We start from the raw sequence: 14,888 nt of genomic DNA, 5'->3' as shown, positions 1-14,888 counted from the left end.
CAACACATTCGTGTCACAACGTAACAATAACAGTTTCATCAACCCATATGAATCTTCGGATCATCATGACATGTATAATATATTGGTGTTACATATGGAAGGTGGTGTTTCTAGATTGTCAGTCATCATCCGGTCTTTTGGAGGTGTTTCATTGTGTTTGTTATTGAATAACGGATATAATCTCCATTCTCTACAACTGTTATAGTTTTCGCCAATACGTAGCTCTTCACATACGATCGCGATTACAACAGACATGCATTACTCTTTCACTTTGAGTCCCATAGAACGAGCAGATATTGTATATTAGTGTCTTTAACAATTACTTTCTCCCTTTAGCCTTCCATTTCTCACAAACTTGGAACGTTCGACGAAACAACGATTCCATCGTAAAATAATATTGATCCTTCTATTATAATTTGTTAAATAGAGATCCTTTAGGGTATTGCCTATATATATTTCCTATTTCATAGGTATATATATTGTGTGGGTGTGGTCTTGTGTATTCACGTTTTACTTGCCAGATGTAGTAAACGCAGAAGAAAGTACTGCAGCGTCGCCCGTCACATTAATGACATCTCCGACAGCGTCAAGCGAAAGTAGAACTTCTGTCAGCGAAGGTAAAGTTGTTGTAAAAACATGTCTATTGAAAGATTCTACTTATTTACTTGACAATGTAACATTGCTCTATAACATAATGACGTACTGGCAGTATCAAATATTAATGTAAGTCAGTTTTCTCATATTTCAATAATGACCTTCACTGCTGCAGGCTTGTTGTTTTTTTCTCACTAACTGTAATGTAACTGTGCACATTGCTGGTCGCATCTGTGTAGCTTGGTCACTTTAAGGAAATACCTACAAATTGTGGTATGATATACGCTACAGCCCGAAAGTATTTTGTTTCATTTGGCAACAACCTAAATGTGAGCAGATAAGAGTGAAACAGAACGGGACATTATTTACACACATATATATATGTGTGTGTGTGAATATATACAAGATTGTCAATAGACATTGTGTATAATAGTTACAGAACGACGGTGAACGCATTCAGATGACTTACATTGTTTACAAATTATATTCCAAAATTAACGAATATTTTTAAGAATATTAACCTTTTGGCTTATTTGTTGTCTTTTGGTACATGAAGTTTGTTGTTTCACGCCGCACTCAGCAATATTCCAGCTATATGACGGCAGTCTGTAAATAATTGAGTATGGACAGACAATGCAGTGATTAACATCATGAGCATCGATCCAAGCAATTGTGATACGATGACATGCATCAGTCAAGTTTATTTAGATGATGTGTGAAGTATGGTGGCAGATATCGAATGAGTTCGTTACTGCAAAAAGTACAGTTACAAATATAGACGAATTCTTCTCCAATATGCCTTTGATTACGGAGTAAACAGTTTCTTTCATACAATGGTACTCTTCTCCATCTGCCAGTTTCTCCTGGAAGCCGATAATTTGATAGTCTAGACATTTAACCTCCGCCAGCGGAGATGTGTGTAGGTCCTCGTTCACTGATGGATAGACATGAAGACAAAATCGACAAACTATTTCATAAAGTTGATTATTTAAGTAAAGAATCTCGTTAAGAGAAAACAAGTCCTTAATAATTTGACACTACACTCTTCAAAAAAAAGAAACGCACAGGTAGCATGTAGTTCATTGAACTTGACTACACAACAAATCCGGTTTATAAATTGGATGTTTGTTATTGGAAAATGTTGGTGGCCTGATATTCGACAAACGGTGCGTCAAAACGCAGCTATTGTCGATTTGCAATGTCTTAAACGGCATTGTTTTCACACTTGTTAAAACATGTCATAGAGTAAATCAGTAGAGTAAAATACACGTGCAAGTTATGGCATTCGTAAGTCGTGGTAGTGGCTATAAAAAGGCAAGCATAAGCCACTAAATTGTCAACATTTTTCGAGTTCAAAAATGCCGAGAACATCGCCATAAGACGTATCTAAAGCGGGGAATCGCAGTCTTCTGTTGCACGCCACTTCAACGTCCACCACAGCACCATTTGCCGCCTTTGTGACCGATACACACAGTTCAATTCCACTGCAGACAGTCCAAGAACCCGCCGACCAAGAGTTACCACCCCTGCACAGGATCGCTACATTCGACTGTTCTATCTACTTCATCTCAAAGCCACAGCTACGGAGGCTGCTGGATGCATCCCTGGTTTGAGGAGGATATCGGACCAGACTGTCAGGAACCATCTTCACGAGGCTGGAATCCGACCCAGAAGACAGTTATCGTTCCTGTTTTGCAGCAGATCCATCAACAGCGACGCATGCGTTGGGGCCATACCTTACAGCCTAGGACATTCAGAAACTGGAGATGGTTTAGCTATGAATCGCGATTTCTTCTTCACCGGCGAGATTGAAAACAACGTGTTTATTGTCGTCGAAATAAGCGTTTTGCCCCACATTGTGTACGTGAATTCGACAAATTCGGTGGCGGTTGTGTCATCGTGTGGGGGGCCATATCCTATGCCACGAGGTCGGACTTGGTTGTAGTTCAGGGAAATGTGACAGCAACTCGCTACATGAATCAAATTCTTCAACCTCACCTTCTTCCACTCATTGACCGCCAGAGGGAGCTGTTTCAACAGGACAACGCTCCACCGCACACAGCTCGTATCATGGTAGACTACCCCCTTAGTGCCAACATCAACGCCTTGCCCTGGCCTTCGAGATCTCCATATCTCAACCCAATCTAACACCTCTGACTTTTTTAGGTACAATAAATTTCCGAAAAATCTACCTGTGCGTTTCTTGTTTTGAAGAGTGTATATGTTGAAACGCCGTAGGGAAACGTTGACAAAGTCTCCTTGCCTGACCACCCAATCCATTAAGTTGCCTCTTACGACCCGCATGTGGTGATGGGAATCTATTCTAATTAGGCTTGTAAATGTACATAAACTATATACAGAAACTAATCAAAATTCAACTTTTTTTCGCAGCCAAATGTGACGCTCTGAAACAGAACTGTTTACGAATGCTTTTAACTTCCTATCCTGTTCAAATGTCTGTTGAGAGGGTATTAGTATGGATGTAAACATGTAAACGGATATAATGCATGCAATGTTTCCAATGTTTTGGATAATGTGTTTTTTAATTCCATACGTCATCTGTTGTAATGTCTGATGTTAATTTTGCAAGAGGTGATGACTGTACCAACCACCTCTTCGCCAACTTCCGTCACTTCATTCATAGAAAGAACCACCACAAACACAGGTACGATGCTTGCAAAAGCGCCACGGTGAATGCATGTCTATGAGTGTTGAAGAGAACAGTTTGTCTATTAACCTGATGTATGAATAAAATATCAATAAACTATTGACATGTCAACACCAATTCAGGAGGTAAAATCAAGGTAGATGTTTACACCACACACCTTATATTATTATTAAGTAAGGTGTTCATGTTATCTACACGGAGTCAAAATGTTCAAGTACCTCAATACCGCAACCTAATAACCTGAAACTTACTCTAGTTAGCAATTTAAAACATGTATTAGATGAACATGGAAAATAACCCGTATACTATTATATTTTTCATTTCAGACATTTTATGTTAATATTTCCATTTTTAGAAGAGACACCGAATGTCGTCTACATAGACATCGGAGTTATAGGTGGAGCTGTAGTTGGCTGCGTCATCACCGCCGCAGTCATCATCGCGTGGACGAAGAAGAGAAACATAAGAAGAGGTAATATAAACAATGCATCAGTAATAAATTAACTTTGTGCTAATATATCGGTGAAATGTGGTCCTGGACATGGTTCTCTTCTGGAAACACGCACAAGAAATGGCTAATGTCAGCTACGAGATAGAAATGGCTATTGTCAATTGGTACACTGGTCCCTGCCAAAGAACGTGGTCTCTCTATAATGAGGGAATGTAATAAATGCACGCAACTAAACATATACTAGGAATCGAAAGTTAAGTGTTGTGTGTATATATTAATTTACATTACACTAAGCGCTTGCCACCTTAATGGGTAAAGCGAAAGATTTAATATCACATTCATATGCGCACATTTTCACTAAGGGGTATTTTTGCATTACGTATGTAAACTTATACACGTATGTAAAGGGCATGTGAACGCAATTGCATACATGTGTAAATTTTCTAACTTGTCTAACTTGACACATATTCAAGGTGATCGTATACAGACAAAAATGATTGTGATATATCGGTTCACGTGAAAGCATTATACATGTCGTATGAGTACATAAATAGTTTGTATTGTGCATATGAGCGGGTTTATAAACAGTTATGGAATTTCTCTTACAACATGGCATATCGCCATAAAGGGCGGCGTGATAGCTTTGGTAAAACCTACCCGCGTGGGTGTATTACATGACAGACCAAGAGTCATACTGAGTGGAACCAGGAATTCATCCCCACGCACATGGGATCTTTGCACAGCCTAGGGGCGTAACGCTGCTCATTGAATTGTGACACCTCAGACAACTTTGCCCACTTCCCTCAATCTCCATGTTACCTAAAAACACAGGATGGAATGGTAATGTCATCCGATGTCATTTGCTATATAATATACTCTAAAAAGTGTCTGAGTCCGAGCACGTCGACTTCTGTGTAGACAACATAGGGCTGAACCATTAAACATGTCGGTTATTGGGAACATGTTTTATGACTGACATACATTGAACACACATTTGACGACAGCAAACAGACTGGGAGATCATCAACACCGACACTGTCTCTCTGGGCAATTCCAAGGGGATGTGGAAGTAGTCCAACATTGTCTAGAGTTTTCATCTTCTCTAGAATTCAGTGAAACACTTTTCGTTTCAAAACGGGTCGTTCCTTTAAAAAGGAACGTTTGGCGTTTCGTCCAATGGAGATGGCACGTTTCCTTCAACATTTTCCTCTCAAAACATGTTCACCGATAATGATACATTTACTCTCTGTTGACCCGTCAAGACAATTTCAGAGTACTGTATATGAAATATTTCACATTTTCAGAAGACAGCATCAACACACCAAACATCTACGATTCTGCCTCCCATTATGAAGACATGGATCACCAGTACGGCAGTGTAGAGAAGCAGTACGTCAACACTGTGGAGGGTACAGCGGCTGATACTCCAGATTATGTGAACACAGATGAAGACAAGCGGGATACAGCCTACTACAACATGACTTGAAGGTCCCACGAAAACAGGAGACACCCCTCACCATTGCACTTGATAGAAGGATTCTGTGATGTTGAAGTTTTGCGATCATGATGATGTGAATGATCTAGGCAATGGTTAAAATGTAATGTTCTGGAATATTCAATATTTACATGACAAATACCCGCAACTCTCTACATAATACATGTACATAATACACGTATTATACACATCATTGTTGACGTAATGCAGGCACCATTGATGATATGACTCATACATCATTCTTAACGTAAAATAGATATCATTGTTGATGTTATATTGATAACATTGTTGACATGATGCAGATATGATGTTAGTGTACTGGAGGCACCATTGTTGACGTACATTGTTGCTGTCATGTAAACACCATTGCTGTGTAATGCAGACATCATTGCTGTTGTGATATAGACACCATTGCTATGTAATGTAGACACCAGTGTTGTTGTTGTAATGCAGACATCATTGCTGTTGTAATATAGACATCATTGTTGTTGTTGTAATGTAGACACCATTGTAATTTTAATGCAGACACCATTGTTGTGTAATCCAGAGATCATTGTTATTGTAATGCAGACACCATTGTTGTGTAATCCAGAGATCATTGTTATTGTAATGCAGACACCATTGTTGTGTAATCCAGAGATCATTGTTATTGTAATGCAGACACCATTGTTGTGTAATCCAGAGATCATTGTTATTGTAATGCAGACACCTTTGTTGTGTAATCCAGAGATCATTGTTATTGTAATGCAGACACCATTGTTGCGTAATCCAGAGATCATTGTTATTGTAATGCAGACACCATTGTTGTGTAATCCAGAGATCATTGTTATTGTAATGCAGACACCATTGTTGTGTTATCCAGAGATCATTGTTATTGTAATGCAGACACCATTGTTGTGTAATCCAGAGATCATTGTTATTGTAATGCAGACACCTTTGTTGTGTAATCCAGAGATCATTGTTATTGTAATGCAGACACCATTGTTGCGTAATCCAGAGATCATTGTTATTGTAATGCAGACACCATTGTTGTGTAATCCAGAGATCATTGTTATTGTAATGCAGACACCATTGTTGTGTTATCCAGAGATCATTGTTATTGTAATGCAGACACCATTGCTGTTGTAACGCCAACACTATTGTTGACGTAATGAAGATGTAAATGTTGATATAATTCAGGCAACATTGTTGACGTAATGCAGACACCATTGTTCAACAATCGGTCATTGTCACATCAAATTTGATACCCATGAAAGAAACTCTAAAAACATCGGTTATAATCATTGATTGCTCCTTAAACGCATGCTATCACAGCTTTTCTCTATTAAGATATTTTTGCCGAAGAACTCACCGTGTTTGCGGTTAATGCAATGTACGGCGTGTTATTGTTGACATAGATGTTTCAGAAGTATTACACTGCCCAGGGCGCTCTCAAAATTAGAAATAGGGGGCTCTTATTAGAATATGATTTTGGTGAGAAAAAAAAACAGAGTTGAAAGATCGTAAATGTCGTGGTTTATACTGACAGGCTGAAATGATACAAAAGAAAAGTCTGTGCGTATTATACACAACAGACATATTTCCCTGTATTTAATTGCCAAACATTAAGGGTGCATATAACACATGAGTGCTTACATATTATTCATGAATAAATAAGTCTTGTGTACATTGATCAATCGGAAGGGGTGCTAATTGGGATTGTTCACTAGCCAATGTATTAGCAAATATCGCCGTGGGCGTTTATTAGAGCAGGGCGCTTATTACGTCGAATACGGCAGGTCACAAACATACATTATTCACTCTGTGCTTTGATAGATGAGGAAAGAGTTTTGAATTATATCATTATCTGACTATAAAACATGACCCAACCGCTTATCAGGTAGTATGCATAAAGCACTGAGTATGAATATACACCGTTACCTGCACCACACGTAGTAGAATATGCAGTGTATGTCTATCCATCAAGTACTATCAACTGAGTGATATATATACCCCAAACTACTTAACTCGCAATAATTTTGTTCTCTTTTTTTTAGTTGAAATGACATTTGTGATTGTGACGCGATGCTACTATTATGTTTCAAAGAGTATGGGTTTAAAGATCATTGAGGCAATAAGCGTTTCCTATTGGATTTTTTTATGGTATGAAACAACACATTTTGTTATGAATAAAGCCGTGGGTTAATGCGATCAGGCAGAAGCGACCCGCTAATGGCAACAGAAACCTACAAAAGAAATGCCACGCCCATCATCTCAATGTCTGTATTACATTCTGGGCGGCCAGTAAAAAATCAAGGTTGGATCAGACAAACCAGTGGTTAATATTATGAGCAACGTCAATGACCGTCGGGGTACGATGACGCGCAATCAACCAATACCGACATTGACCACCTGATCGATTTTACCGCTCCTGGCGACAAGGATAGGATTCATTATTTGCACCACTCACTAAACCGGAATAGGTTTCGTTGAGCAGCAAGACATATAGTCCTTATTATCATATTTTAGATATTCATAATCATTCCGCGCGACATTGTTTGTATTAACATACATAGCCATTCCTTACCCTAATTTATGTTGTATATATTTGTGTGTCATATCAAACCCATTCCGGGTAGAGGTTAGAAACTTGAAACATCATGAATTGTAACAAAATGTCAGTCACCATTCAATGATTTCTGTGTAGTATCTTGTTTGAGTAGTTTTGTAAGATAGTCATACCAAGCTATGAAACGTGACACAATCACGTGTCAGGTAGTATGCATAAAGCACTCAGTATAAACAGACTGCCATACCTAACATTTATATCGGTGTACGTCATTACTAACGGATTCGCTCCCTCTTTACATCCTAACTTGTTTGGAAGGATGGCAGATCCACACACACCACCATGTTTTCTTGCAATCAGTACACAATATTCTATGTGCAAGCACAAGAGCATAAGTCAAACCTGTTTGAATGTCAAGGCAACTTGGGAAATAGAGCAGGGATTATGTTTAGATTGTTGGGGTGGGGTGGCTGTAGATACTACTTCCTCGTCAAGCAACAAACACAAGGTCATGATTCAAGTGTAGCTGCATTGTCGACACGGCGTGTGGTTTATAAGAGTCATGTACTGAGGTGTCGCTAATCGTATGGACAGTGCCAAGTGTTACAGCATCATTACGACACATGCTGGCCTCAGTGGGGAACACAATCTACACAAGCCAGAGTGTCGGATACCTGTGACTGGGACACAGATACCTTAGCTGTGTGTGTGATAGTACGTCAGTTCAATAGTATTGACGAGTTGAGGTGTTTCGGGACGATCAGTTGCACTGAAAAGGATAAAGCTAGCTGCTGGGATGTGACAAAGCCATGTTGACAATAAACATGCTGTGAATTCTAAGTAATATAACTGGTTTCTCCTGGCTGTATGGACATGGATGTTCCACTTACACTCGTGTTGTGGGTGTGTGTGTTTACGACATACACAAAGGGTGAGTTGAAGCTTATCTTGCAGCATGGAGATGTGTGTCTCAAATAGGAAATCAATCATCCCTCAATGCCTTTGCGGAATGGTGTTTATGTGTGAAGTAAGAATAAGACACCTCTGATTCAAGAAGTAGCATCACCACGAAAGGAAGTATTTACATATTTGTTGAAAACTTTCTTCCAATCATTTGCTCGTCGTAAAGGGATAGGTTGGTCAGACTCGCTGACTTGGTTGATGCATGTCATCGTACCCCATTTCTGTAAATCGATGCTCATTCTATGAATCACTGGATTGTCTTTTCGAGTCGACTATTTACAGACCGCCGTCATGCACTGTAAAGCTGGAATATTGCTGAGTGTGCATGTGGCGTTAAGAATACCCACAAAAAATTCAGCTTATAAACCTGTCAATTAAAGAAGCTCGGCTACCATCATCTTGTCTGGAATGTGCCTTACTGACTTACTGAAAATAATCATCTCGAATACTGAGAAACGTATTAGTTTTTAAATTCCGTTTTAAGTTGAATACAGCTGAGTAGTAAGCATCAGGGTACATGGGTTCATGTTCCATAAATTTAGTTTGTGGAAAAAAACCAGCAAACTTTTGTTAGTGGCATATTCAAATCAGGAGAAAAATGTCAAAAATGTCCGCGCATTGAATACTCAATACAACCGGCTAATCTTAAAACACACAATGTATACTGACCTTGTGAAATACAAAAGTTATCAGTCATTTTCTGAATGGCCATGTGACCTCTCACAGACGTGACGTCACGCTTCAATGGTATGACGTCACCTGAAATGCTTCCATAATAACTAGACCTATCTTGTAAGCAGAGTCGCGATACAAACCTAAGTAAAGAAGTTGTTCACATCTACGATTGCTTGTTGAACGGGGCCCGTGGGATTTTGGGGCTTCAAATCCCATGTAATCGTTTCTCAACCAAAGGGATTACAGCACACGCTGCCATTGATGGTACAATGTCGCCTACTCCGAAAAATGAATTTAACACAGGCAATGCTCATAATCAGGGATTCCAACAGATCGTGATATCCTTGCACGGCTAAGGGACACAACTCTACGCACACTGTGAGAATTAGTCTCGATATATCATTTTCAGAAGTGTAATATGCCAGTCAGACAAGGAACATGGGCGCATGTTGTTTTGATAACATGGGAAATGCAGGAACATAATTACTGTTATATTTTATTTTAGTTTACTACGGACTTCACAACATGGAGAATATGTGTAAACTGTCACTTTTTGTTTCAAACAAGTCGAACACTTCTGTCATATGGACATTGTAACATACTTAACATAATATACATGTATGTGCTAGATGTTGTATTGTATGACTGTACCAACCCTGTTGTATTGTATGTATATGTACGAAAGGCCTATGGCCAATATAAACCAACATACACGTGAAGAGTAGCATTCCAAATGTCTAACTAATTCATTGGTCGGGGTGTCAGTTGAACACAATCATCGCTCCTCGATCACAGACCTCGCACCCCGACCAATGAATAAGTTAGACATTTGGACACCTGATACGTTTCTTGAAAATACTGAAGAAGACGCAAATCATGAATTTTAAACTTCTGAACATGTGATCGAGGAGCGATGATTGTGTTCAACTGATGTGGCATAGGAATGAAAGGGGGAGATGTAACAATCCTGCAGCTCGCAATTTTACGTTTTTATTTGCTACAGGTTCGAACTCCCTACAACTAACAAGTTCTCCAGCAACAGCATCGCCAGGCCAGCCGTACACCTTGATGTGTAGCAGTAGTGGCAGTGCTGGCAGGAGTAGAGCGTGGTACTGGAGGACTGATGTAATCTTTCGTACACGTTATGTATCAGACACACAGTGTCCAGTAGATGTATCCAACAATGACGTGTACAACCATCTGTCAGGGCGTATCAATGTAACCTGTAGTTACACCCAGCACAATGTGACTCTCAGGATCCTCACTCCCACAGATAATGGATCTGTGTGGTGGTGTTGGGATAGTCAGAGTGATCAGGAGAGCAACAGATTGACAATACGTGAGTATGTTATGGTTTGTTAGTAAACAGCTTGGTTTTAGACGTAAACTGAGCTTTTACTGCGAGACATGTGTTCTCTCAACATTACACACGAGAATAAATGGAATAAACTTCAACAACCAATTTTGAAATTGTAATCCTTTATTTTGCGCGTGTGCGTGGCTGATATATATTTTGGTATAGCTTCGCCATCACAATTATTATGTATTGATGAATTATGGTAATATAGGTGTGATCGAAAAGCTGAGGAAATGTCCAGGATTGCTTTAAGCAATATTAATTTGTTAAATTGCAGAAAATTAAAGTACCTCAACAGTACCTCTACTGTGCAATACTGGGTAATAGTTTAATATACCTTGGTGTATTACTGATGAAGGCTAAGTTTTGAAGTACACCTAACACAGTTTATCTACCTCACCAAACTTTTCAAATGAGAATAGTATTTTTTTAGAATGCTCACTTTAAGCATTGGAGTTCAATTTATTTATAATAAAATTACAACCCACAACTCAGATTTTATATTTGTACTACTTTTCATAGAAAACGGCTTTTTTAATTTAGTTATGGATAATCAGTGCACACGGAAAACTGTGAATGATGCCGAGCTTTAGCGAAATTAACCTACTTTCAGTTGTAAGAGGCTCAGACTGTAACTCTTTGTGTTTTGATCACATGATGAAAACTATATATTCACCCTCTTATGTGTATTTTGTGTGGTTGAAATGTTTACAATCTCAACATCCTCACGCTCTAAACTTGCTTAAAAAATCAGCACTTTCATACACTAAAGTTATCTGGAACCAAAGCATGTTCAGAAGTTTTAAATTCACGATTTGCATCCTCTTCAGTATTTTCACGAAACTTAACAGCAAGGAGTCCAGGGTGTCAAAGGGAACCCAACTCAGTTCAATTAAGTGACAGTCTCAATCCACCCAACACATCATGATGTATATTAATAAGGCCGAATGAGAACAATAAACAGCAAACGATTTTGTATTTAAATGACTTTTTTTAGTCGAAGATATTATTAAACTATTAAAATTTGATCGATCACTTACAGACAGTTTCACCTTTATACTTGAAAATTTCGTCACACAATTGTCAGCCTTTTTTGTGATTTCATAATCCGATGACAAAATAAAATCTTTAAGAGGAGGATATTTTCAAATTTGACGCACGAGCTCGATAATGAGTCCGATGCAACTCCCTATTTTGAACAGGACCACATGTTCCCGTGTCAGATGAAAAATCGTTTGTTTGTTTGTTTGTTGTTTAACGCCGCACTCAGCAATATTCCAGCTTTATGACGGCGGCTTGTAAATGATCAAGTCTGGTCCAGACAATCTTGAGATTGACATCATGAGCATCGATGAACGCAGTTCGGATACGATGACATGCATCAACCAAGTCAGCGAGCCTGACCACCTGATCTGGTTAGTCGACTCTTTCGACAAGCAAAGTCGACTTTTACAGCAAGCATGGGTTGCTGAAGACCTATTCTACCACGGGTGAACAATTGATGAGCCTTTGCACGTGTTTGTGACATAGGACAGACTACACTCACTTGGTATCGTCACTATTTGATAATTATTCTTAAACACATGCTCATGATATAGTCGGAATCGTACAATGGTCATTGCTTTAGCTATGACTTATTATGATTATGGAAATAGTCTTGTCACTTTATTAAGATTCATCTCACCTCACATACTCTTGAAGGTGACGTTACTTCCACATTCTTAAGATCCGCAGTGAATAAACGCGACAAAACTGACTAGATTGTACTATTTCGACAGTTTTACATACTCCCGCACGTCCAAGGGAATTACCTATCGAGTGCCATCTTTTAATATTATATGTCCCACATTTTCCGTCAACTTGTTTAAATTCATAAGTGGAAATTATGAATATCTCTATATCATAACCACGTTAAAATGTTAAACAGTTCAAAACACACTTAGGCATGTAAAGGCATGTGATGTTCATGTTGTTATGTGGTGAAATCCTTGTCTCTTGCATTATGTGTGGATCCTTAATACAAACTCTTTTGTCATGTTTAGGTTGGTTGGTTGGTTTGTTGTTTAACGCCGCACTCAGCAATATTCCAGCTTTATGACGGCGGTCTGTAAAATAATCGAGTCTGGTCCAGACAATCCAGTGATTGACATCATGAGCATCGATCCACGAAATTGGGATTGATGACATGTATCACCCAAGTCAGCGAGCCTAACCACGCGATCCCGTTAGTCGCCTTTTACAAGCATAGTCGCCTTTTACGGCAAGTATTGGTTGCTGAAGACCTACGCTACCCCGGAATCCTCACGGGTCTGTCATGTTTAGGATTTAATTACAACCCTAAGCACATTTAGAGCTACACACCTTAACACATTTGCTGATGCTAAGCTTATCGCGCACCTTAACGTTTTGACGTTGATACTCCAAATCCATTATGAAACATATATTTGAGAAAAGGCACAAATCACCATCATTGTCATTACGCTAAAACATAACATTTGAACATTTTGATACCACGGTCTAGTCATTCTAGTTAATCTAATCTAATTAATGCCAGGCGATTTAATCCAAATGACATAATTTTCCAGACGTAGTAAACCTTACGACAGAGTCATCAACAACTACGATTGCAGCAACTTCAGCTACTGCAGCTACTACAACAACTACAGCTACTACAGCAAACTTTGATATCTCCACAAGCACGTCTCTTCAAGGAGTGGGTGAGATACAGTGTTGTGCTTTTCTATTCCATAATAGAACCTAAAACATTTAACATAAAAAACTGTTTTCCCCTTGAAATATTGCGAAGGTGAGATTAAGCGATACCTACTTGGTGATATCCCTGGAATAAAATTGCATTACAATGTTATGCAGACTAATATGACGTCATCAATTACTATGACGTAACAGTCATATGACATCACTGGTCTCTATGCTACTAAGACCGCTTCCGTGGTCTAGTGGAAGAGAGTCCGCCCGGAGAGCGGAAAGTCCGGGGTTCGATCCCCGGCCGCGTCATACGAGAAGACGTTAAAAGATAATACTTGTTGTTACCCTGTCTGGCGCTCGACATTAAGGAGCTAAAACATAGACTGCTCGTCTGTATACTGTGTCTTCATGTTAAACTGCGGCATGGTATCTCAGTGAGCAAGCACTATAAATTGGCATCAGTACAAACAGCCACACACACGCGACGTTAAATCCAATTTCACCTCACCTATGCTACTAATCATGAACCTGGTTAGGAAAAATAGATTCAGTGAAATTGCATAACAAAGTGATGCCATCGTAATATGTTACCTCAGGAGAAAACACATTAATAATTACATACGTTGAAATTAAACATATCCAGCACTCACGACATACACTGAGTAGGACGTGCTAAACTACCATTAATAAGATACAGACGTGTATTTATATATTATATTTAGTTACAATGGTTTAAATTTAGGAAAACTTTCTTTGATCATATATGTCTCCCTTTTTCATAAGAATATCATCTTTTTTTTACTGAAGTTGAAAATCATCCCTACATCTGTTTTGATCAAATCTATGTCGATGATGTTCTTGATGATGAAAAAATGATATTATGGTGTCATTTGTTCTCACAATTGAATCGTCTTCAAGTGACTTGGTTAATATAGGATCCATCGTGCAGTACTTATGAGTAAGTCTCCTCTTGTGTGCATCAATATTGTTTTGTAAGTATAAGAAAAGCATAAAATTGGTCAAAATAAAGCAAAAGCATTATTTCAGACAAGCCATTTTCAAAGCACAAATCAGTCGAAGATGTATTCCATTCAGACGTCCTAATTATATACTTGTAGGATACTTGATATTTCCTGAACAACTGTGAACCTCCAAACAATTGTTTGCCCTGATTCGCATGTGGCCCTGTCATGATAGACCTGTAGATATGAACAACTTTAAGTCGGTAACATTTCTGAACACAAAATATACATGCCAAAACATCAAATTCACCTTCAATTGAAAACAATATATTCATTTAGTGTTGTTTGTAATCATTAATCGTATTACGTTTGTTTACACACATCTGTGTTTCTGTAAAAAACAATTGCACAATATGTACATGATACACACCTACCTACAGCGTCTCCTGCGGACCATGGGGCTTGTGAG

At 38.7% G+C, this 14,888-nt stretch overlaps 2 protein-coding genes and 1 long non-coding RNA gene across 6 annotated transcripts in view; all 3 read left to right on the top strand.

Annotated features, from left to right (window-relative positions):
* The window catches only part of LOC124121871, a 247,368-nt gene that overhangs the window by 52,167 nt on the left and 180,313 nt on the right, over positions 1 to 14,888 (top strand). The window lies entirely within an intron of this gene.
* LOC125381525 lies at positions 337 to 3,734 on the top strand. Its single transcript, XR_007221842.1, has 3 exons — positions 337 to 617; positions 3,185 to 3,259; positions 3,618 to 3,734. It is a non-coding gene; the product is annotated as an uncharacterized LOC125381525 (long non-coding RNA).
* Positions 8,204 to 14,888, top strand: part of LOC124125588 — a 91,548-nt gene continuing 84,863 nt past the window's right edge. Inside the window, exons 1-3 of one of the 3 annotated variants that reach the window (XM_048398248.1) lie at positions 8,204 to 8,687; positions 10,398 to 10,733; positions 13,337 to 13,468. In XM_048398248.1, coding sequence (XP_048254205.1) covers positions 8,624 to 8,687; positions 10,398 to 10,733; positions 13,337 to 13,468 — 532 coding nt within the window. In that variant the 5' untranslated portion in view covers positions 8,204 to 8,623. The remainder of the gene's footprint in view (positions 8,688 to 10,397; positions 10,734 to 13,336; positions 13,469 to 14,888) is intronic. The other 2 variants (XM_048398247.1, XM_048398246.1) reach the window with 2 other exon arrangements.

The sequence above is a fragment of the Haliotis rufescens genome, unplaced genomic scaffold (assembly GCF_023055435.1).
Source record: "Haliotis rufescens isolate VD_foot unplaced genomic scaffold, xgHalRufe1.0.p SCAF_18, whole genome shotgun sequence".
Lineage (NCBI taxonomy): Eukaryota > Metazoa > Mollusca > Gastropoda > Lepetellida > Haliotidae > Haliotis > Haliotis rufescens.
Note: the sequence above shows the minus strand (reverse complement) of the source record. Positions and strands in the feature narration are given on the sequence as shown.